Source organism: Gadus morhua, chromosome 10, assembly GCF_902167405.1.
Source record: "Gadus morhua chromosome 10, gadMor3.0, whole genome shotgun sequence".
Classification (NCBI taxonomy): Eukaryota; Metazoa; Chordata; class Actinopteri; order Gadiformes; family Gadidae; genus Gadus; species Gadus morhua.
This window is the reverse complement of record NC_044057.1, coordinates 5,791,225-5,816,284: the sequence shown is the minus strand read 5'-3', so window position 1 is coordinate 5,816,284 and position 25,060 is coordinate 5,791,225. Positions and strand designations below refer to the sequence as shown.

Here is a 25,060-nt window from a genome sequence, read left to right as displayed (position 1 = left end):
TCATACACAGACACAGGGTTTGGGAGATGGGGGCGGGCCAGGGTTTGTTGTGCATTGCTGTGGTTACCGCTGTTGAAGTGTTCCAATGGTTTATTAGCGGTGGTATCTAATAAATCGCTCTCTAATCAATACTTGGTTCACTGCCTCTTCCTTGGGCATTACAATATTATGAATTGTTCTCCGACGTCTCTGGTACTTCCATAATTACTTCCATAACTCTCTAGTGCACCTGTCATAGCTATGCTGCTGTGTCCTGTTCCCGCCTAACCATTGGTCTCGCTGACAGGGGCGTCGCCGTCAACCTTGGCTTTTCCACGGAAAAGGTCGGTTAATTTAGCACATTTGGCTGCGTCTTGCTCTAACATTTTTTTCCTTTTCAACCTCAACTTCTTTTTCTTCTCCACCACCTTTTTTCCTTTTTGACATTTTCGTATTTCTGTGTAACTTCAGTGAGATCAACGAGAGGTAAGTGACCCGGCCGTGTGTCAGGCAGAGCCAATCAGAAATGGCCCCTCCCAAGTTGGGAGGGGCCGTTGGGCCGCTCGCTTTGGCCGCTCGCTTTGCCCCCATACACTGTGGTGGTGCTCCCCCTTCTAAATTGACAGTAATACATCGGCCCCGTTTCACCGTCAGGCAAGAGCTCCGTTTCGCGCTGTAAGTAAATATCCGGCAGCAGGCCACCCCAAATCACGGCTTACTTAACTTTTTCATTTTTTTTTACATCTTTTACAACAAAAAAATATATATAAATATATAATAATAAAATAAAAATAAAAAATCTAAAAGAATTACGGCCGGCCGGCTCGGCCTGAAATCGTCCGGCCGTTCGGGAAATCTCCCGAACCTCCCAATGGCCAGTCCGCCCCTGGTTGTAAGCCTGGTGCGATTGCCTTTATCACTGCATCCACTATGTCTATTTCAGGAAATTCCTTGCTGCTGCCTTGCTCGATTTGGTGTTCTAGACTGAAAAAGGTGAGTTTGTCTTTTTGGCCTGGATCACTGATCTGGCCTGATATTTAAAATTATTTTTTCCACTGTACTGAGATACGACATTTTTGAAAAGGGGCGTGGACTTGCCTTGCATCCTTAGCTTCCCCACTCACTGATTTTTTGTCTCCATTACTTTGACTTGACTCTTTTTGCAGTGATAATGCTAACTCTAGACTCTATCTCTTTTAGCAGACGCTGTTCTTCTGTGATCCCTTGTACCAAATCAGTCTGTTTTGCATTTGAGGCTGCTTTATCTTGTGCAATTTTCTGAGCAGTCTTTTGAAACTCGACAATTAGGTCTTTTAGAATCAGTAGCTCTGTCATGCCTTGGTCTTCAAGCTCATTTAGCTCCTCTCTCTCTAAGTGGCTTGTGATACATGAGATGAGAAAAAGGATCAACTTTTGCCTGTTACCTCTTCAAGGTTTAAACCAGCGATCAACAAACTACAATCAAAGCATCTCTGGTTAATGTGTACAGGGCTCCAACAACTTCTAGTTTTAATTCCTCCAGCTCTGAAGAATCCATTTAAATCTCTGGTGGACAATGTTAGTGTGACGCAGAAGCTTTTTCTTTGCAGAGTGAGCGACGCAGCTCTCTTGGCACCAGCGGTTGACCTCAGATTGCGTGCAAGTCTCTCTAGGCAGCTGTTGATCCACAAAACACTTTTGTCCTCCTTGGTTATAGATGTAAGGGGTTGATGTTGATCAGGGATAAGCGTAGCTAACCAATCAAAAGGTACTCTTCCAGGACACGTTTAAAATGACTTTTTTACCCTTATAGTTATGAACTATTTGAGTAAATTATCTTTTTAACTCTCTTTAACCATTTCTATTGCTTATTGTATTTACAATATTACAATAATAGATTCCTACCATTTTGATTGCTTATTGTATTACCAATACTACAATAATAGATTCGTTATGAAATCAATCCAAATATATCTATTACACGAACAAGCAACAACAAAGCCGATTGAGATTTGCAAAGACACTGCCGTATGATTCTCGTCCTGCTCCTTATATACCCAATCCTTACTGTTACATAATATAAAGTCAGACTTACATAAAATGTTGATTTGCATTACATGATTTTCCAGTTCACAGCTTTACAATGAACATACATTGATCCCTACACACACAAGATAGGAACTGAGTGAACCTACTCTGTGGTGCCGTGTTAAACCTAACTTATAGGGGAGAGGTGATCAGCTACTTTCCACCATTAAAGTATCTATATCATGATATATAGGCATAATAATAATCATAGCTTGCCATAAAATGTAGGGTTAATTTCTTCCATAAGGGCCATGTGACTGTGCACTTCAACCAAACGTAAACTGAGAGAAGCTACAAAATTTTGAATTTGGTAGATATGATTTCCTGTTTTCTGGTACATTTCGGGGATGGCCACTACCTATAAAATCTTCCAGATTCATACCCTATGTGCGATATGTTAATTGTACTAACATACATTCATTTCATGTTTTCCATGCTCAAACAGCCACTTGAATGGTTAGTATTTTTATCAGTCTAAAGGGCTCACATACATCATCATTCAATGATGTCACAGAAATTAAAAACAGTGGCCCAACATTAAGTGCAACAACTCAATGAACTCAAACCCAACAAGCATGATATTCAGGGCAGTTGTAGTAATTGTAGTGGCGACTTAGTGGGAATCTTTCTGACTATCGTTTCTAAGCAAACTAGACGCATTGGTTTGCCTTTGAATTCTATGAACATATCCTCTGCTTCTCTTCTTTCTTGACCGAGTTTTCTGTAACTCAATATATATATCTTTTTTTTAAATTAAATTAAATAAATTATGTGCGGGCCTGACTGAGTGAGGATGCGGGCCGTATGCGGTCCCACGGGCCGCCAGTTGCCCATCCCCGATTTAGAGGTTCAACCACCGCAGTAGTGGTTTAATCCCGAGATGATTAGATTTATAAATCGACACCATTTATAAAGTTTTAACATTGGCAAACATCTACGCCGATATGATATATCTGTGATAGGCAGGATTGGCCGATAAAATTGGCCAACCGATGTATCGGTCTAGTATGCATTTATTTATTATTTATGATCCAGTATGTTCATTTGTATGAGTTTGCGTGTCTGTGTATGTATGCATGCCTATATATATATAGATGTATGAATGTATGTTAGAATCAATATATAGCCTACAAAAAGTGATTTCAGTAATGACAGCCATGTCCGTAACTAACTATCTTTGTGTGATCACATCTGTGTCATGTGTCTCTGCTCTGCATCCTTCAGCTTTGTGCGTCTTTGTTTGGTAATGAGTTCAGACTAGACCAGTTGACCTATATTATAGCTGGTAGTAGCATTCTAGTGGCCTGTTATCCTATATTCCTGACTACAATGTGAGAAGCCGTAAGCCTAGTTGATTTGGAATGTTCGGGATGGCTATTAATAGGATATGGGGTAACCCTAATAATAACGCATCAACATGTAGGCTATACTTATTGAGTCAAGCCTCAAACTTGAGTCAAACTCTAAAGATCACACTATACATACACTTTATATTTATTTATTTTTATAATGGAAAATAAAATAAAAGACTATTACTATTATTATTACATCTCGAATCAACAAATAGATCAAATCTAATTATACACATTTTCTTATACTGGCCTTTTGTATTTGTGTGGGGAAACAGCCATGTCATGTTTAACATAATGTATGATATAAGTTATAACGTAGGCCTATTATATACAGACCGCAGGTCAGTATGACTTGCAATTTAAATTACATGACCGGCCACAGCCGAGGATGCTATTTACCTTGCTATATAACATGATTTGAATTAGGTGAGGTATTGTGTATCTACAACCCCTTAAATCATAGCAAATAACTAAATATAGTGTAGTTAAGTGTACACAAATTAAATCACCTTAAAAAACGGAACTATTTGCCTTGTTTGACCCTTCTTTATAACCCTAGAAATCTTAAAGCAGACTAGCTGCGGCCGAGCGGCGGATCGACGGAGTCCCTCCTGGCGGGTCAGCCCCCCCTCCCAGCCCTGTTTCAGAGTGTTAGCTCAGAGGCTGTTTTGTAACCATGTATCACGCTCGTCCAATCACAACAACTCGCCGACGTCACATGACCATACCTTTACGTAACTGTTATTTTTTTCACATCCTCTCCATTGAGAACACCGTCCTTTATGACAGGAGGACCGGAGCGGGTCTGAACATACGGACGTACGGCGGTATGAACAAGAGGCAGACGTGGAGCAGCAGACGAGTGTAACACTGAGGAGGACGTTTACCACACAATACCTTCTGCGATGAGCACGGAGACCCAAGCTATGCTCCAGTTGGCAGCGGAGGCTTTCCACCTGAAGAACTACGAGCTGGCCGCGGACATCTATGAGGACCAACTCCGGGAGCCGGTGGAGCCCCGGGGCCGACTCGAGCTCATGGTGAGGCGGGCAGACGCGCTCGCCTTTGGGGGGAAACTCACCGAAGCCTTCGGTGTCTACCAGAAGGCTTCGGAGATAGAAAGACTTCAACCTGTCCACCTGGGCAACCTTCTCACGTTCCTCATCGAGAACATGAAGAGGAATGGAGTTGGAACTAAAAAGAAGACCGACCCTGGGATGGAGTCGGTAGCCACGGAGGGATGCCCCGATGCCTCCACGGGCTGCGGACACGAAGCCTGGTCGTGCCGGACGTGTCTTGCCTTTCTGTCCGAACCTGTGACTCTGCCGTGCGGACACAGCCTGTGCAAAAAGTGCCTGGAGAGAGAGACCGGAGGACAGCCTGTCTGCTGTAAGGAGTGCAGTGACACTTCCCAGCTCAAAGACGTGCCGGGCTACCGGGTGAACGTGGTCCTCGGGAACATCCTCTGCAAGTGGTTCCCGACCCAGTGCCGGGCCGCCGAGCTCCGGCGGCAGGGCAACAGCCTCTATGTGGACAAGAAGACGGAAGAGGCTCTGGGCAAATACAACCAAGCCATCTTCATAGGTAGGTCTGCAGCTTATATGGGGACTTAACTCGACGTTACTAGTGCATGGTGCATGATGCCTGCTATATGCGCTATATGCATAGATTAGTGTTATTAAGAAGACCTTCCTTGCTGCTGCTGGTGTGAATTGGGGCCCTCAATGTAACAATTACAACTTTTGACTCAATCATATTACATGATATTATTTGTTACGCACATTATATTCATATATAAACGACACTGGACGTCTGTGGATTTTATTTATATTTTCTTGTGGTTGTGCGCTCCTATGCGTATGTGGGGTGTGTGTCAGCAGCGTATGTGTCCCCTCCGCCGGGCTATGGGCCGCTCTGCTCCGTCGTGTTGGATAACAGGAGCCAGCGTTGCGTAAGCGCGTCGCTTCTGCTGGCGCGTTCCTCGCACCTTGTGTGGCATCTAACAATGAAAACAGACATTATGAGTGTCGGGGTGTTATATCAGGTCAGGCCATGGGGTGACTCTAGTGTGTATATTACAAGTAGATTACGTCTCTATTTGACGTATAGGCGAATTAGGTGTCCCTGATAAATGATGCAAACAAGAAAATCCATTGTAGGCTTACATATTATTGTTATTGATTCATAACACTTTAGAAATGTATAGGGGCTGGCACTTTAAAAGGAGGATGTTGAATGCATATATTATCACGATTCCCGTATAGGCTTGCCTTAACAATGGGGACGTTTGCATAAGTTTTGAACTTATGCAACTAGCACGTTATGAAACCTTCTGGCAGCATGGCCGCCCTACATATGGAGGAACGAGGTGTTTCATAAAGCAGCGTTTTGTAATGGACGTTTTTCCATCGCGGCAGCTTCTACATAATAATCAATTCATTTATTAATAATTGCTTTGTTCTTTTTCTTTCTCTCTTTCTCTCGATCTCTCTTTATTTCTCTTGTTCTTAATTTATTTATTTCGTCCTTTCTTTCTTTCTCTCGTTCTTTATGTATTTCTTACTTTATTTCTTACTTTCTTTCCTTCTTACCTTCCCGATCCCTTTCTTTCTTTCTGTCTTTCTTACTTCCCCCCCCCCTCCCAGCACCTAAAGACTACCTCCTCTTCAGCAACCGGTCTCAGATCCACGCTAGTCTGAGGCGTTACGACATGGCTCTGAGCGATGCGGAGACGGCCTGCACGCTAATGCCTCACTGGTCCAAGGTACGGGCCGCCATGGACTGCATGGCGTTTAATTGGCCGTCTGGTACAATGATTCATGTGTATCCACAGCAGGCTGTGGACTGAAAGGGTAAAGCCGTGTGTGTAATCGATGCGCTGTCCTCGTTCCACAGGGTCATCAGCGTAAGGCACAGGCCCTGGTGTCTCTGGGGAGAAGTGACGACGCACTAAAGGAATACCTGCTGTGTCTGACCCTGCAACCAGACTGCAAACTGGCCAAGACTGAGGCACAAAAGGTACACTATTATGTAGACTTGATGGAAGTGTTGTAATATATCTATATATATTTGTTTGATTGAGATGTGTGATATAATGTCCAAACCTTGCTGAAATTTGAGTAAATAACCTCATCTCTAAAAATTCTTCCTACTAGTGGTGTTGATTCAGCTACATGAACTAGCTTGATACCCTCTGTCCTACACCCCTAAATGATTTATGAGTGACCCCATCAATACACGTTTGAATAACGTCTTCTCCTGTGTCCTCTCCCTCTTTATCTCGTCTCCTCCCTCCTCCTGTGTCCTGTTCTCAGCTCCTCGGGGACTTCCTGGCCCCGGTCACGGATCAGGTCCCAGACCGCGTCCTGGACTACTCTGCTCTGCTCTGCTCCAGAACCACGGTCAAGAGCGGCCTGGCGCCGTGGGACCCGCACACGCCCGCCACGTCGGTGGCCCCCCGCATGCACTCACGGCCCTCGCCGCCCTCGGGGTCCCCTCGGGTAAGCTCTCTGTCTCTGTCTCTGTCTCTGTCTCTGTGTGTGTGTCTCTCCCGCTCTCACACAGGCGGTTATGCAACAACACTTATTATAAAACACTGACGTCAAAGTAGAAGCCAAAGGAGACAGATCACTTAAAGGTCATTAAGTTATTACGGTTTTATGGCTCTCATTTGTCTGTCAAATTTTCAAAACAGGAGGCGCGGTCAAAAGTTATCGTATTGAGAGATTAGACATTAGATTAGACAAAACTAGCGGGAAGTACCTCCTACTAATCACGTGCTTCCTGTCTTCAATCTTTTATTTTAGACACCAGTCCAGTCCAGTCAGCTGTCCTCGGAAATAGACCTTCCCCCCTCCCCCCCGCAAGCCTCCTCGAGGCTCCCCTGCAAGTCTCTGAAGGGGAGTGATGTGTTGGCCGAAGAGGGGGCGGGAGACGACAGGCCCAACGGCACCTGCTGTCGACACCTCCTCAAACGAAAGAGGTGGAGCACGGAGGAGGAGGTGGTGGAGGACAAGAGGAGCACCAACGAGGAAGGAGCAACAGGGAGCGACGTTTGCAAGAAGCTCAAGTCTGGTGAGGAACTGAACTGCTGCTGGCCGGAGCCCAATGCATTCCTGCTAACACACATTCACGTTTCCGTGTTTTGAAGGGCCTCTATGCAACAACCTCTACTGCAGCATCAATCACATATTACTAAGGCGTTGAACATTTGCGGTTTCTGATGAGGAATAAGGAATGGCCATTTCCTGTATTCTTATTTTACTTTTTTCCTTTTTCCAGAGCCTATGATTGGTGCCTGCAACTCTGTGGTTGGTGACCTCATCGACCCTACAGATCTGGAATGTTCCCTCTGCATGAGGTATGATAACAGGCTCCACTTGACCTCGATGCTTCTGCTCCAACCCGCCTTGATGTTCTTTAACCTTGCATTTCTGCTAACGCAGTCGCAATGTACTTAAAAATGCTTCCACTTTACAATGTTTGTATGTTTGGGTTTGCCGGATGTGTTTGTGATGACCCTTTTGCCTCCGGTCTGTGCAGACTCTACTACGAGCCTGTGACCACACCGTGCGGTCACACCTTCTGTCTTAAGTGTCTGGAGCGATGTCTGGACCACAACCCCCAGTGTCCCCTCTGTAAACAAGAGCTGTCTCAGGTACGTTCCAGAACATCAACCTTCCTAAGGACACCTTCTTGTTTTTCTACTGTTAAAGTGAACCGAAGTAATGAACGAGCAAACCCAGAGAGGTTAGGGGAATAGTTTTATCAATACGTGTACGTGACATGATGCCAAATGTGACTTGTGTAATATGATCGTTGAGCCACACCCTCCCTCCGTCCAAAAGATCAATGTTTCCAACGGTCAAGTCCTCCCTGAAGACTGCAACACAAGATCGGACTATACACAAAGTGCCGTGTTTGAGCTATAACCCCCCCTCCCTCCTCTATACATAGGCATCATGTTATACCTTCTCTCCCCAGTTTCTGGCCGAGCGCTCCTACTGCAAGACGTCTCTGATGGAGAGCCTGATATCCACGTATCTTCCCGCCGATCTGACGGAACGGAGTAAAGTCTACCATGAGGAGATGGCCGAGTTCTCAAAGTGAGTGTGCCTAGGGGTGGACCGTGTGACCCAGCCCCCGTGTCGGCCAGCTGGCGGTGTGGCTGAGTGTTTAGGGGCTCCACACACACAGTTAGCGTGCTACTTATCAACAAGTGTTGCTTATAAAACCAAACTTCTGAAATTCAAAATCCTTTTGCACGTGGACAGCCTTAAGTCAATCATAGCTCCCCCCCCCATGCGGTTCATCCGCAAAACAATCTAGACAAATGTATCTCTGGTGGTCGCTTTCTCACTGGCTTCTTGTTGCTGTGCAGCATGTACTAATGACAGCACGCTTTCGCCCCTCCAGCCTCAACCAGAACGTGCCTATCTTCGTGTGCACCATGGCCTTCCCCACCGTCCCCTGCCCGCTCCACATCTTCGAGCCGTGCTACCGGCTCATGATCCGCCGCTGCATGGAGACGGGCACCAGGTGCTTCGGCATGTGCCTGGGGGACGAGGCCAAGGGGTTCGCCGACTACGGCTGCCTGCTGGAGATCCGGAACGTGGAGGTCTTTGCCGACGGCCGCTCGGTGGTGGACTGCATCGGCCGGCGGCGCTTCAAGGTCAACCAGCACCGGCAGCAGGACGGTTACAACACGGCCGACATCGAGTACCTGGAGGACGTCAAGGTACGGACCGAGAGGAGGGGAGGGAGAGAGGGGGAGAAGGGGGGAAGGGAGAGAGAGAGAGAGAGGGAGAGGGAGGGAGGGAGGGAGAGAGGGAGAGGGAGAGAGAGAGAGGGAGAGAGAGAGAGAGAGAGAGAGAGGGAGAGAGAGAGAGAGAGAGAGAGAGAGAGAGAGAGAGAGAGAGAGAGAGAGAGAGAGAGAGAGAGAGAGAGAGAGAGATGTAAGGGGCAGACGACAGGAAAGATGAACAGCAGCGGGGGGGGGTTGGAAGAACCAACCAGGGGAGATAATATGGAAGGGGGTTAGATGGAACGATTGAGAGGAAGAGGAAAATGAGAGGCAGAGAGAGAGAGAGAGACACTGGACATGGCAGAACGCTGGAGCAGATTGTCGTGGCTGGTCTCCCTTTACTGCAATGGTAGTAAACAATTGGCTTGCCTCCTTTGTCCAGAGCGCTAAACCACACCCCCTCCTTTTCTCATGCTCGCCTCTTCCCATTCTCTCACCTCTCTCTCTCCCTCTCTCTCCCCCTCTACCTCTTCGCATTCTCCTTCCCCTCACGAGCCAAATACTACAGTTTCCGTCTCCTTGTGATTCTGAAGATCTCCCCCTTCATCCCCCATTTTGGCTCTGAGAAGGTTTTACGATCCTCTCTCTCCCTCATCACCCCTGTGTCTCTTTCTCTCTCTGCAGAACAGTAATGCTACGCAGCTAGAGAGAGAGAGCGCTTCAATGCTAGTCCAAATCCTTCAATGCTTCCCCAGTATCTGACGTTGTCTGCGGTTTGTGTAGGTGGAGGGCACGGCGGAGAAGGACCTCCAGACGCTCCACGACGCGGTCTACGACCACGCCCTGGTCTGGGTGAACTCCCTCAAACCCGACCAGAAGGAACGCATCGTGGCGCACTTCGGACCCATGCCCGAGAAAGACTCCGACCCTCAGGTGCGTGGACGCCTTGTCACGCACTTATATATACACACACACACTGGTAGTTGATCATTGAACAAATGGTGACTCAAACGTACCCACATTAAATAAACAAAGTCCCTGAATCGAGTATCGCAGCTGTCAGAATGACCTGGTAAAATGGCACCCTCAGGCCCAGATAGTGACCGTCTGTCTCCCTGTGTGTGTGTGTGCAGGCCAGCCCCAACGGCCCGTCGTGGTGCTGGTGGCTGTTGGCCGTCCTGCCCCTGGACGGGCGCGCCCAGCTGCCCTTCGTGGCGCTCACCTCCCTCCAGGACCGGCTCCACGGGATCCGCCGCGTGCTGCTCTTCATGGCCCGCAACACGCGCCACCGCTGATCCCCCCCCCCCCCCCCCCCCCCCCCGGCACCCCCCCCCCCTCCGAGCCACGACTCCTCCCAGATCACTGTAGCCCCGAGCCCAGCTGGTAGCCAGCGACACACACGAACACGAACACACACACGAACACGAACACGAACACACACTGGGGGATGTTGCCTATCCCTCCATTGACGCACTGTACATGTGTGTCAGAGTATGGATTGTGCCCACTTACAACGGCCGATTTATTAAATGGCAACTCCAACGTAAGGAAACGTCAGACATCTTCCAGTGAGCAGAGTAATCTCAATAGTCTTCCTTAAAGTTCTCAATTTGAGTCGTTTTTTCCTCCCAAGTCAAATAAGGACAGTCTGAATGTCAACACGGATGAACTGTTGAAAGCTTTCTATGGAACATTTTTTTTCAATTTTTTTTTGTTTTGATTGTGTTTTTATTGTTTGCGTTCATTTTATTATAATTATTATTTATGACTGTGTGTGCATGTGAATGCAGTGGAATTGTTTACATTCTTCGCAGTAAGACATGCAGGGCTGCTTGAGAACTTCCAAAGACTGTCTGCAGCATTAGAGATTCAGAAGTAGCTATAGTGTTCAAACATGGATGGTGGACTCCCTTGCACTTTTAAGATATCAAGCATTACTTATTATAAATCCGGATTTATAAACAAGTTCATCTTATGTTCTGTTTTAACAAGACTGGCATACAGAGACATTTAAGTAGAGGGTGGCCCTTTTAATTAGATTAAACTCTTAGTCTAATGTTTGCAATGGACAGGTGAAACATCAAATCATTTGGTGCATTCAAGTTTTAGTTGTACCAGAAGTGGTTTCGCTAAACATTCTCCAGAGCCCCAATAACTTGTGCAATGGGTCATGTCAACAAGTGTTGCCATTTTAAAGAGCACAAAGCAGAGAACCTGAAAAGGTACAAATTAAAAAAGATCTAATAATAGAGTTAGTATTATAGATGTGAATCGATGTCCTCCCAGCATCCACGTGCTGAGCAAGTAGGCATTAAGGGAAGTTCATGTAGACGCGTCTCTTGCTGACTGAAGTCACGCCTTTATGCCCAAGCTAATTGCCGGGTCGTCTTCATAGTTTGCATGTGCCTGGAGTGCCCTCTTTCTAGTAAGAGATGTAAAAAGCTACTGTGGATGTGTGATTTTGAATGCATTCTGGAAACCTCAAAGAAATACAATGACTTGCATATTTTGGATTTTGGAGGCCATTCCTATTGAAACCCTGAAAGGTGTAGCAAGGGCCCAAACCTTTTTATCTAAAGAAGTAGCTGATCCTTTTGCCTGTAAACAAGTGTTTTGGCTAAACTTTTGATCTGTTCAAAGAACAGAAGAAGAACAAAAAGATATTTGTTTACAGCAATGGCACTTTTTAAAACGAGAGGGACCGTGCACATATCCATGACGACTCCTTGACTTAAAAGCATTCTCATGTCCAACCGTGGTCTAAGAAAGAACATCTTGACATGCATGTGTGTTGAATCTTTCTTTCATCAGACTTTTTTGTACTGTATCATTTCCTGTATTTATTCGATGTCAAAATGGGAATAACTTTGTAATAATCGTATTATCAAACTTATTTTTATGTATATGGGCCAAAGCTTGGCCTGTGTGATTCTATGGCGATGGGATGTTGTGATAAAGGGATTATGTTTATTATTACAGCAACTAGCTTCTGGTAACAACTGCGGTGAAGTTATCTGCAAAAGTTGAGTTCAAAATCCCCCTGACCTTGCCATTTATACAACATTCAAATGTGTTCACTTTAGAGTTTCTGAATTGCTTAGTCCTCAGTCCAAAAGTGACTATGTTCTTTTTTTTTTGTACTTTAAAAGCCCTGAAAATGTCTTATTTAATCATTTGTTGTCATGTCCATATCGGGACCCTTTAAAATATTGTCATGTAATCCACAATCTCCAACGTACTTTACGTTCGAGTCTGATATTGGGTTTGTGTGTGAGTGAATGTTCAATGTAGCAGCACCAGTGCCTTACTGTTGATTTCTTCCATTCTCTCGTGGTCTTCTATGTTTAACTTCTTTGTAAGGTCCTGGAGTGAGGTAGCCAATAACAAGCCACCGATCTGTAAAGACCATCTTAAGAAACTGACTGAAACAGCTCAGAGTGTCGCCTGTTGGCTCATGCCAAACACATTCGTTTACAGGCCTTATCAGCCTTTACGAAATACATAGTTGAACTGGTCCCGCTCGCTCCTAGAGATCTACAAATTAGGATATTTGAAGTGCAATGTCTAAAGTATTTAAACTTATGCAATGAGATTTCTTTTGATGGTCAAGAGGTTAAGGCCTAACGGTCAGATCCAAGTTATTCCCACCAGTTGAAGTCAACTGTTGAAGCAGAAACAAAAAGGGTTGTAAATGATTTGCCTTATGTAAAGCATAAGGACGATGCTTATGCTGACACACGAGTGCCATGATCTGCAGCTGTACACCTCAGCTGGGCCATGGGGCGAGGATGCCTTCCCTGATGCCGTCGTAAGCAGAACCATGGCCTCTTAAATCTCTCTCCGTGTGGAACATGAATGTATATCACCGGCGCTTTCTCCGAAGCTCGATGTAAACGTCATATTTTTTTTTTACTCAGTGTCATTGGAGTGATTCATGTTTTGTTTGTACTGTAATAACAGCTTGTGAATAAATCCAAACGAGCGGAGAAAGAGAAGGTTGTTGGGTGTTGTGTGTTGACGCGCAGACCCCAGTGAAGAGGGTCTGCTACCACGTGTCTCCGGTTGGTTTGATAGCTGATGGTTGGGGGGGGGGGGGGGGGGGGGGCATGCTTCCAAGGCCTGGAGAAAGCCTTCACGCCCTCAACACAGTTTACAGTCAACCCCCTGTATTAGCTCATTAGCTGCATAACGACCCAGCGATATTATTACTAACGGGGGTAATGAGCCTCTGAGCTTGTGCAGTGAATAGGTGTTGATACTCATTCATATTGTATAACATTCTATAATTTGATTAGTAACCGGGAGATCAGTGGGCGATCAAACTCATGTTGAGTTTTCAGTTTGAAGTAACTTAAGTATCGCAAGACCTGCTCTTTTTCATGTTCATATTTAAAATCATAACGCAAATAACTGGGCCTGCAAATGGCAAGAAAACCTAACCTACAGGTTCGGTAAAGTACGTTTGGTGTCACCCAGACAATTTCACGAAACTCACACTTTTATTCATGAAATGAGTTGCAAAATGAATAGGAAATATTGTCAAGACAAGGTTAGAAATAATGATTTTTATTTGAAATAATAATTTTGTTCTGCAAACTTTGCCTTCGTCAAAGAATTGTCCATTTGAACTGGGGACGGAATCCCCTAAGCCTCACGAGACCATCCTGACCTGGTGAGCTCCATTGTATTTACTCGCAGGATGAGGACGGATAAGAGGACTGAAAGGGAACTGTAGTGAGCTGAAAAGACCAACTAAATATAAAAGAACTGGAAAAAGAGCATAGTGAATAGAACAACTAAATATATCAGAAGAATTCATAGTGAACCGAATAGACCAACTAAATATATCAGAAGAGGACATAGTGAACTGAATAGACCAACTAAACATATCGGAAGAGGACATAGTGAACTGAATAGAACAACTTAACATATCAGAAGAGGACATAGTGAACCGAATAGACCAACTAAACATAACAGAAGAGGACATAGTGAACCGAATAGACCAACTAAACATATCAGAAAAGGACATGGTGAACTGAATAGACCAACTAAAAATATCAGAAGAGGACATAGTGAACTGAATAGACCAACTAAACATATCGGAAGAGGACATGGTGAACTGAATAGACCAACTAAATACAACAGAACTGGACAGAGGACCTACCGAACTGAATAGACCAGCAGTGAACATATGTAACAGATTAGATCGTAATCCGTACAGCAGACAGAACCAGGGATCTCTTACCAGGGAGCCTTTGTTCTTGTCTGACCTGCTTTCAGCTTTACGCAACCCCGCCCAACCCCCTTACATAAAACCCCATCTAACGCTGAATGTTTATGTTCATTAATAAGTTAATAGGCTGAATAACTTTACTATTTCCTTACTGCTAAATTCAATTGAAATTACCTTCAGCATTTCTAGCTGTTTCATTGTAAAAATGAATAACTATTTCCCTAGAACTGCTATGTTGACCTCTCTCAGCTCTCCTTGCCCTCTCTCTCCCTTCCCTCTCTCTCCCTGCCCTCTCTCAGCTCTCCTTGCCCTCGCTCTCCCTTCCCTCTCTCTCCCTGCCCTCTCTCCCTGCCCTCTCTCTCTCTGCCCTCGCTCTCCCTAACCTCTCTTTCCCCAACCTCACTCTCCCCAACCTCTCTCTCCCAACCTCTCTCTCCCAGTATGACCATGTTTGCCAAGTAGGCTGCTTGCATAACCTTGAAAATGAGAAGGTCAGCAGCCAGCCAGCCTCGCTATGGATACTTGGTAGAGGCACACACGTTCAGAAGCATGCACACACACACACACACACACACACACACACACACACACACACACACACACACACACACACACACACACACACACACACACACACACACACACACACACACACACACACACACACACGCGTAGAAAAAGGCACACACGCACGCACACACGCACACTTTGAATGGAAGACACAAAAATGTGGTTGAGTCGTTCTTTACTGAAAATCTATTATTTACAAGGAAAACATTTAAAGGCAACAAAAGATACAATTCATAAACATTAATATTTAGTTGGTGAAAAAGAGTTATCGTTAGTACAAAAATAACTTTTTGTATCGACATCTTTTGCTCAGGAGACGCCGTTATTTCATGATTTGTGAATAATGGCCGATTTTGTTTTTGGCAGTAGTTTCTGACAATTGATTCATACAATGTTTGACACTATCAACCTAGTTTTGATGTTTCATCAGAACAAGGCGTTACGTGTGGTCAGAACACATTTACGCCGTACAATACGATGGAACAAGTGGAGAGGGTTGTCTTTCAATCCAACAAACAAGATTCAAAACAGAACAACATACATAACTTATGACAATGTGCACCCTGTTGCACTAGTGCATTAGTGAGGTGTCCTCTGAATATGTTAGAAGTGATAGATGAATAAGGAAGAAGAAGACGGCCATAAGAGTTTCAAACATGGTAGTCCATATGCCCTTTTACAGCTTTGAAACCATCACCCTTTGTCTTATCTCTAGGACCCTAATGACCTATTTACTGAGAGTCATCTCAATGGTATTAACCCAGAGTAAAACACAATTTACCCTTCTGGAAAAGGGTATCTTTAGTATTAAAACAAACATCTGGTGAGATAAAAAGCATGTTTAAGAGCCACTCTTGCCCCTTTAATTTGCACTGTGTCGCTAGCAGAAATCTCTTTTAATAAAGAAAGAGATTCGGGGTGTGGTTTCTGGAAGCTAACCGATCTAACATAGACAGGAGCTGTGGACTATTTACAGGTCTCTCTTAAGCGTGGGTCAGCCTTTCACAACAAGATCTATAACCAAACCAAACCCAAAGCGTATAGGAGGCATATACAGATTATTGAATTAAATCACTCTCAAGTGCACTGTTCTGACGGAAGCGAATCCACAAGAATTTACAGATTTGATAAAAAAACGAAAAACTGATTTGCAAAACTGATCGGAGGAATAGAAGGATGATTTTTAGTTTTTGGCATGTTCAGTGGGTTTGTTAGCGATCACAGCAAGCCGGCAAACAAACCAGGAGGGATAAACTAATCAACTAGTCTGGGTGTGCAAAAGCATCCTGGTCCACGGACCGACTCTCTCCCCCCAGCCCTGAACCTTCAAACACTCACACAGGTTCGCCTTCTACACAGTCTGTCTCTTCAGCTGGACTGTCTGACCGCTGACCCCGCCCTACTGCACGATCTGAGGCATCTCGCTCCAGGCCTTGGCCTTCTTCTTGGCCAGGGCCATCCAGGGGGGCTCGTCCTGGGGCAGGCCCGGTGGGGGGGGGGGGGGACGCGCCGGCTGCCAGCTGGCCCCGAGGCGGGGCCACGGGGTGGGGGCCTGGGGCCGCCGCCGCAGCCCGGGAGGCAGCGGTGGGTTTGGACGAGGTGGGGGGGGGCAGCGAGGCGGCGGCGGCGGGGGCGACGGGCGGGGCCGCGGGTCGCTGGACAGCGGCGGGGGCGGGGCTTTGTGGGACAGAGGTCTTCACCGCTGGGGGGGCGGCGGGGGGAGGCAGGGGAGCTTTGGAGAGGGGGGCCGGGGGGCTGGTGACCCGGGGGGCAGCGGGCACGGGGATAGGGGGGGAGAGGGGAGCTTTGGAGGGGGGGGCCGGGGGGCCGGTGACCCGGGAGATGGCAGGGACGGGGGTAGGGGGGCAGAGGGGTTTTCTGAAGGGGGTCGGGAGGTTCAAAGGCTTTGGGGCACCGCTGGAGAACGGGGAGTAGGGTTTAGGGGTGATGGGGCAGGGAGGGGTCTGTGGTTTGGTGGTCTGGGCGGTGGGGGGGTGGGCTGTGGGGATCTGGGCGTTGGGGGTCTGGGCTCTGGGGGTCTGGGCTTTGGGGGGCTGGGCTTTGGGGGGCTGGGCTTTGGAGGTCTGGGCGGGCACCGGTAAGGGGGTCGAGAGAGATTTCCTCGAGTCCTTCTCCATGGGGGACACAACTTTGGCCGCCTCTGTTGAAGTCACTGGGAGATTAAGACGCACACACACACACACACACACACACACACACACACACACACACACACACACACACACACACACACACACACACACACACACACACACACACACACACACACACACACACACACACAATCCAAATTAAATGACTATACATAGATTTCTATATATGTTCTTGATAAATGTATCTCTTTTGCTAAAAGAGGAAAAAAAATATGTCTGTAAAAAAAGAATATTCAAGTGGTCAAACAGTATGAAATTATATGAAAGTAACAAATATGGTGAGTGTGATTGTGTGTATGTGTGCGAGCTTGTGTGTTTGCGTGCTTATGTGTGTGTGTGTGTGTGCATGTGTGTGCGTGCGTGTGTGTGCGTGTGTGTGTGTGTGTGCGTGTGTGTGTGTGTGCGTGTGTGTGTGTGTGTCACCTTTGCCCGTGGAGGAGGGTGCCTTGCTGCTCTCCCTGCTGGCGGCTGAGCTGACGTACGACGGCAGGGACGACTTCCTCTCTGACTCCTCCTGTCCAGACACATGAGTCAGAAAAACAAACACACCCCTCCTTAACCTCACCACGAGTAACATGTGACCCAGGGGCCGTCTGTCTCCAGATGCTCTCCTCCGAAGCGAGTTCTGAAACGTGTTGTGACGGAAAAGCTAGGGTCCAGACACAGCACCCTATCAAACCCAGGCTCCGTTTGAAATAATTCATCAAGAAATAATTCAACATTTTTGTTGTAGTTTTCATAACCCTATGGGCCCCAGATCGGATCAATGATAAAGTACATGATGTGACGTAATTTGTGTGTTTGCATAAAAATAAGAAAAACTGTCGATGAACAGGAGGAGTGTTACTGGAACGGGTCGTTTCCTGTTTACGTCCCTCTGATGATGTGGTTGATGAAGATAGTTTGGGAGGCGGTAATGTAATTAGGGACTTTTTTGGTGAGATGGCACACCCACGTTGACTCAAACACCCCGTATCTCTGTCTCTCTCGCACACACACACACACACACACACACACACACAAACGTACACGCACGCATGCAAACACATGTACATACACACCCAATACCTCTGTCTCTCTCTCACACAGACACACACGCACACACACACACACACACACACACACACACACACACACACACACACACACACACACACACACACACACACACACACACACACACACACACAAACGTACACGCACGCATGCAAACACATGTACATACACACCCAATACCTCTGTCTCTCTCTCACACAGACACACACGCACACACGCACACACACACACACACACACACACACACACACACACACACACACACACACACACACACACACACACACACACACACACACACACACAATAACACACACACACACACACACACACACACACACACACACACACACACACACACACACACACACACACACACACACACACACACACTACCTTTGCAGCACTGGAGGCATCGTCCAGTGATGTGTCCTTGTAGACTTTAGATTTCTGTCGGGCCATGGAGATCCAGCTGGGGGGCTCACTGGGACCACTGGGACCACTGGAACTGCTCGAACCACTTGAACTGCTGGGACCACTGGAAGCACCACGCCCTGTGGATGCTTCTACACCCAACAGAAACAACAAAACAAACTGAGCAAACATACTGTGACTGGATACTAGGGCTAGCATCTAGGGTGCTGTAACTGGGCCTTGTTCAGTAAGCGGCCATCTTGGTTCTACAAACAAGTTGTGTCGCTACTGTTTGGATCCAAAATGGCCGCTGGGTGGATACGGCCTGTGGGTTTTCCTTCCCGTTTTTTTATTTTTGCCTTTCCGCTGGTTGATTGGTCCGACACACACACACACACACACATGCACGCACGCACACACGTACACAGGTGTCCAGGTTCGAACCCTGATGTGCCATGTTCAGGCAAAGCGTCTTGTGTCTCTGATAAATCAAGTCCTTCTGCACCTTATCTGCACACACCAAATGGTGGTGGAGAGGTCTAGGAATGACACCCACGACCCAGGCCGTTAATACTGCTGGGGGCCACCAGGGGGACTCATGACACAACTCCATGTGGAGGTCACGTCAGTCCACAGCCTGGGAACCAGACAGATCTCGTGAGCTCGTCTTTCAGTTGCTGTGCAGATGAGGTCCGTCCCCCCTCGTATACAAAGTTCTTTGTATTTCAACAGAGATGGCTGCTGCTGATCTAGAACCGTCTGTTGCTTACACTATCGAGACGGTGTTCAACAAACTGGACAGTATATTACAATGAAAGAGGAAAAGAAGAATGCACTTGAAGCTTTTGTTGAGTATCTTTTTTCGTGGCTCAGTGCTGTGACGCCGTGTCGTTTCTGTATCGGTTTAGGACCTACCCAAATAGCGTCGGTGACGGCCTCTGGAAATCCACATTTACCGAGAAGTTCCCGACTAATCACAGTTTGCATTCGTCGGGTGACATCAGGCTACCAAGTTGATGTATTTGCATTTTTATAAGATGTCGTTAATGTACACTAATGCACACGACTACACCTGCTATCAGAGAAACACAGTACGGCTTCAAGAGCCAAATACACTCAACGCAAGTGGAGAGGAATCAACCATGTAGAAAATGAGGTGGAAAACTATTGAAGTGAAGTGGTTTATTCATACCCAAAGCTCGTGATTGGACTTCTGGTTTCTTGGGCAGGGCGGGCTTAATGCTGATTGGCTGAATCAGGCAAGGCTTCACACTGATTGGTGGAGAAGCGACCACCTTGTTGTCCATTGGCTGGGCTGTTGGCTCAGGGTTTGACGGGGGAGACTGTTGACGATTTAGAAACAAATAATAATTTACAAATAATTTATATTTAATTAAATATATAAAAAAATGGACATAAAATCCTTCAGCGACATAAGATCCTCCTTCATTCTCATCTCCTGTCTCCAGTGACCTGTGACTCCGCCCCCTCTACCACCCAGCCCTGTTCTGACCTGAGGGCCCGCCCCCTCTACGACCCAGCCCTGTTCTGACCTGAGGGCCCGCCTCCTCGCCGCTACGGGGCGGGGCTACCGCCGTCCTCCTGAGCCGGACCCCGAACGGGCTCTCAGGGTTCCCCTTGGCCGGAGCGCCCCCCTCTGTGGAGCGGACGAGACACAGGGTTCAGGATAAAGAAAGGACTAGTTTAACACGCCAGGACGTACAGCATACAGAAGAACATTAAGCCTCAAGCCTCATGCAAAAGCCAAACGCACCTAGACTTCATTTGTGTTACATTAAGTGTGACCTTTGTGGTACATTAAGTGTGACCTTTGTGGTGCATTAAGTGTGACCTTTGTGGTACATTAAGTGTGACCTTTCAGGTGCATTAAGTGTGACCTTTGTGGTACATTAAGTGTAACCTTTGTGGTGCATTAAGTGTAACCTTTGTGGTGCATTAAGTGTAACCTTTGTGTTGCATTAAGTGTGATCTTTGTGGTGCATCAAGTGTGACCTTTCAGGTGCATTAAGTGTGACCTTTGTGGTACATTAAGTGTGACCTTTCAGGTGCATTAAGTGTGACCTTTGTGGTACATTAAGTGTAACCTTTGTGGTGCATTAAGTGTAACCTTTGTGGTGCATTAAGTGTAACCTTTATGTTGCATTAAGTGTGATCTTTGTGGTGCATCAAGTGTGACCTTTCAGGTGCATTAAGTGTGACCTTTGTGGTGCATTTAGTTTGCTCTTTTTGGTGCATTAAGTGTGACCTTTTTGGTGCATTAAGTGTGACCTTTGAGGTGCATTTAGTGTGACTTTAAGTGTGACCTTTGTTGTACTTTAATGCCGCTTTTCCACTGCATGGTACCAGCTCGACACGACTCGACTCAGCTCGCATTTTTTGCGTTTCCACCGCGAAAACATGGTATCTGGTACCTGACGTGGCTGCTTTTTCTAGTACCGCCTCGCTCTAGGTTCCAAGCGGCTGAGCCGATGCTAAAAGGTGACGTCGGCAGACGGCCGGCCACTGATTGGCCAGAGAGTGTGACGAAGTCACGAGAGCGACATGGCAACCATGCTGGTAACAGCCATAGCAGCGCCGCAGCCAACATATTCCACTTCTTCAACATGCCAGCTAATAATATGAACACGAATACCATCGCATCGATGTTCTCCATTGTTGTTATGTGGGTTCTGTCCATGTGTGGGTTACGTAGGTGTTGTTTGCGTCGCGTACAAAAATACGTCACGGCCCTTTCACGCAGCCGACCCCGCCCACGTCCCGGAGGTACTATTTGCGGTGGAAAAGGACCCGCGCTGCTACCGTGTCGAGTCGTGTCGTGTCGAGTCGAGCTACATGTGCGGTGGAAAAGCGGCATAAGTGTGACCTTTGTGGTGCATTAAGTGGGACCTCTGAGGTGCATTAAGTGTGACCTATGTGGTACTTTAAGTGTGACCTATGCGGTGCATTAAGTGTGACCTCACCGTCGGGGGCTGACGTGGAGGAGGACCGGAGTTTGGTCGGGGGGCCGGCGGGGGTCCTTGGACTGACGGGGCTCAGGGTCACCTCTGCCGACGACACGCTCACCCGTCCCGCTCTGGACGCCGCCGCCGCCACGACCGGCCTGTCGCCAGACTCCAAGGGGGAGGGGGGAATAGGGGAGGAGGGTCCGGGGCTTGTGACGGAGCTCTCTTTTGCCCGCTCCCCCTCCCCTCCTCCTCCTCCTCCTCCGGAGAGGGATCTCTGCCGGGCAGAGGCGATGGTAAAGTGCGGCCCCCCCCGCTCAGTGCTGTCGGCGGGCGGCGGCTGTCTGGGCTCCGTCTCGATGGCAACGGACGAGAGACCGACGGAGGATCGCCGCGGCGACTCCCCCCCTGCCCTCTCCCGGTCGTCTTCTTCGTCGGTTGTCGGCCCTCCCGCGTCTCCGGTGTCGTCCGCGGGTCCTTCCTGATCCACCGCCGTCCGTCCGTCTGTCCTCGTCCCTACGGTCGCCCGGGGGCCAAGAAGAGCGGCTGGCTCCTCCCCCTTCTCCTCCTGCTCCTCCCCCTTCTCCTCCTTCTCCTCCTCCTTCTCCTCCTGCTCCTCCTCCTCCCTCGCCGTTACCTCTGTGACTTCATCAGGAGGAGACACGTCTTCCTCTGAGCGACGGAGCGAGGGGCTGGCGGTGAGCGTGGCGTCCGTACGGGCCTCCGGGACGGCTGAGGTGGCGTCGGCGGCGGCGGGGGCCGCTTCGACTGCCGGGGCGCTCTCGCCCTCCGGCTCGCTCTCCATGTGGGCGTCGCCCTGAGACGGAGCGCCGGGGGGTCGGGAGGGCGGGACGGGGGAGGCCGGCTCCGGTTCCTGCTCCGTTTCCATTCGGGCCGCGTCCCTCTGGGTCGCCGTGACGACGAGGGTTTCTTCCCCGCCGGCGTCCGGTCGGTCCGCTTCGACGGACGCCGGGACGCCGCCCGTAGCGTGTGCCTGGGCGTGCGCTCCCTCTGTCTCCACGTCGGGCGTTCGGTCCGCACTCAGCTCCATCTCCTCAATGTCTCCTTCTTCTGTCAGAGTCTGGTCCTCGCCTCCTCTTCCTCCCCCTCCAGAGCTGTGCCGGGAGGCGTTCTGCTCTCCCGGAGTGGCTGCGGGCGCCGGGTCAGACGCCGGGTGGGCGTGTCCTCGCTGCGCCGTCGAAGAGGCCGACAGAACGGCGTCCGCAGCGGCCCCGACATCAGCCTCCTGTTCCACCGCCATGGACGCCGGAGGCGCCGTTTCCTCGGCCTGCTCTTCGTCTTCCATTGCATTGTCCGCTGCGGCGACTCCATCTCCCTCCTTCTGCCTCTCGGCCTTCTCCTCCTCCTCATCCTCCTCCTGCTCCTCCTCCTCCTCCTCCTCCTGCTCCTCCTCTCTCCTCTCCACACACTCCTTCTCCAGCTCCGTTTCCTCCGGTTCCACCCGGTCCGTCTCTCCCTCGTTCTCTGCCACCTGGTCGCTGATGTCATCGTCGGGTTGCTGCACCTCTGTCTCCTGCGGTCTCTCCTCCTCGCCGGACTGGACGATGTTTCCCTCCTCATCTTCCTCCTCTTCTCCTGCGGGGGGTGAATCTGGCGCGGCTTCCTCAGCCTCTGTGTTCTCGGTCGCCTGTTCTCCCTAAACCAAAGAGGAAGAGATGAAGACATAGATAGGTGAGGAGGGAAAAGTCTGACACATTTACGTCTACAAAACAATTTGAAATGCTCACTTGAAGTCCAGAATGCTCCATCATCTCGTCCTCCTGCTCTTCCGTCCGCTCGTCCTCCTCTTCCCCGACGGGACCTACAGCGGGACAGGAAGGGGCGGGGTCAAGAGGGGCAGGCCCCTCCTCTTCTTCTGCTTGTGGACCAGCAGGAGCAGAGGGAGGTTCTCTGTGACGGACTGTCTCCTCCACTTCCTCCTCCTCCCGTTCTTCCTCTGCCATGGCGTTCCCTTCCTCCATCCTGGCCTCCACCCTGTCGTCACAGAGCTCCTCCTCTTCCTCCCCCTCCTGCTCTAGCTCCTCCCCCTCCCCCTGCTCCTCCCCCTCCTCCGCTGCCAGCTTCTCCAGACCGAAGGAGGTGCTGCCTGCCAGCGAGGAGTGGAGGGGGCTCTCCCTCAACGAGCTGAGCACCTCCTGCAGGAAGGAACCCTCCTCCTCCTCCTCCTCTTCCTGCTCCGCCTCCTCCTCCTCCTCCTCCTCATCTTCCTCTCCACCTCCCAGGAGGAGTTTGTCGCTCTCCGTGGCCCCGTCGTTGGAGCCGAGGGGGTTCAGCAGGCACTCCGTCTGGCCAGCAGGGGGCTCTGCTGACGCGCTGTGGGGGAGGCAGTAGGAGGGTTGGATCAGAATCACCGTGTAGCTGTGACACGACACACACACACTGTCACCTGTTGGGTGGGGCATCATCGAGTGCGGTGTCCAAGGACAGAGCAGCACGCCACGGCAACAACACAACATCCCTCTAAAATGACTCAACACCATGCCACGCAACACACTCCCATACGACACCACAAAACACACGAATAACACTATCCCATACATCACAAAAAGAACACAGACATCACCACTACACAACATACTACACTCTAAATGACACAACACAACACCCCAACACAGAGTAACACAATTCCATACAACACAACAACACAACACACAGTAACACCATCCGATACGACACCACAACACACAAGCCCCGGACACGTAACACCATCCCACACAGAACAGAACTGTCCACTGCGCAGCGCTACACAACAGAACGTGCCCTTCAATGTAACACAACACCACCACCTTTACCACTGCATGATACAACACAGCAGCCGGTCGTCGTTATACCCGCACAGCTCCGCGCCACACGATCACATGACATCAGGGCACGTTACATGACACACAGTACCGCCACACAACCGCGGGCCAGCCGGTCACCTGGTGGTCTCCAGGGAGGAGGTGTGGGGGGAGGAGGATGGGGGCAGCTTCGTCCTCACACGGGGGACAGGAGGGGAACACACCACATCCTGGATAGCTCCCTCCTCCCCCTCCTGCTGCTCCTTCTCCTGCTCCTCCTCTTGCTCCGCCTCCAGCTGCTGCTCCTTCTTTTGCTCCGCCTCCAGCTGCTGCTCCTCCTCTTGCTCCGCCTCCAGCTGCTGCTCCTCCTCTTGCTCCTCCTCCCTGGCCTCTTGCAGCTGGGAGTGTTTGGAGTGCTGTGGTGGTTTCGCCTCATCCTTCTCTCCTGTCTCCGCCTTCATCTGGGCCTCCTCCTCCTCTTCCTCCTCCTCTTCTGCCTCCGCCTTCATCTGGGTCTCCTCCTCCTCCTCCTCCTCCTCCTCCTCCTCTTCCTCCTCCTCCTCTCCCTCCTGCTTTAGTAACAGCCGATTGCTGCTCGTATCTGGACAAACAAACCACAATCCGGCGCATCGGAAGTCAACGGCTAAACAACCTAATTTAAAACAGGCTTTCATTTTGGTGGTTTAAATTACATCCTGCACTTTTCTA

General features: G+C 48.9%; 2 protein-coding genes across 2 annotated transcripts in view; one reads left to right on the top strand and one right to left on the bottom strand.

Moving 5' to 3' along the window:
• Nucleotides 1–4,127: 4,127 nt before the first annotated feature.
• Nucleotides 4,128–10,454, top strand: LOC115552525 (LON peptidase N-terminal domain and RING finger protein 3). The gene is made up of 11 exons (XM_030368705.1): nucleotides 4,128–4,982; nucleotides 6,044–6,162; nucleotides 6,294–6,416; nucleotides 6,713–6,898; nucleotides 7,205–7,472; nucleotides 7,680–7,758; nucleotides 7,941–8,055; nucleotides 8,382–8,503; nucleotides 8,814–9,135; nucleotides 9,925–10,074; nucleotides 10,275–10,454. The coding sequence occupies exons 1-11, from the start codon at nucleotides 4,304–4,306 to the stop codon at nucleotides 10,434–10,436; spliced, it is 2,325 nt and encodes a 774-aa protein (XP_030224565.1). The 5' UTR covers nucleotides 4,128–4,303; the 3' UTR covers nucleotides 10,437–10,454.
• A 5,889-nt stretch (nucleotides 10,455–16,343) lies between these two features.
• Nucleotides 16,344–25,060, bottom strand: part of zgc:66433 (DUF4592 domain-containing protein) — a 39,405-nt gene continuing 30,688 nt past the window's right edge. Inside the window, exons 9-18 of the mRNA XM_030369011.1 lie at nucleotides 24,682–24,953; nucleotides 24,494–24,633; nucleotides 23,300–23,885; nucleotides 21,570–23,208; nucleotides 20,142–20,245; nucleotides 19,781–19,931; nucleotides 18,571–18,746; nucleotides 17,542–17,632; nucleotides 16,453–17,117; nucleotides 16,344–16,418 (exon numbers count right to left, since the gene is read on the bottom strand). Of these exons, the coding sequence (XP_030224871.1) occupies nucleotides 16,344–16,418; nucleotides 16,453–17,117; nucleotides 17,542–17,632; nucleotides 18,571–18,746; nucleotides 19,781–19,931; nucleotides 20,142–20,245; nucleotides 21,570–23,208; nucleotides 23,300–23,885; nucleotides 24,494–24,633; nucleotides 24,682–24,953 (3,899 nt within the window). The remainder of the gene's footprint in view (nucleotides 16,419–16,452; nucleotides 17,118–17,541; nucleotides 17,633–18,570; nucleotides 18,747–19,780; nucleotides 19,932–20,141; nucleotides 20,246–21,569; nucleotides 23,209–23,299; nucleotides 23,886–24,493; nucleotides 24,634–24,681; nucleotides 24,954–25,060) is intronic.

Excerpts from the sequence above, each read along its gene's own strand:
- LOC115552525 (XM_030368705.1), top strand. The coding sequence starts at position 4,304 with ATGAGCACGGAGACCCAAGCTATGCTCCAGTTGGCAGCGGAGGCTTTC. Across the intron at positions 7,759-7,940 it reads GAATGTTCCCTCTGCATGAG|ACTCTACTACGAGCCTGTGA; the intron begins GTATGATAACAG and ends CGGTCTGTGCAG. Across the intron at positions 10,075-10,274 it reads AGAAAGACTCCGACCCTCAG|GCCAGCCCCAACGGCCCGTC; the intron begins GTGCGTGGACGC and ends GTGTGTGTGCAG.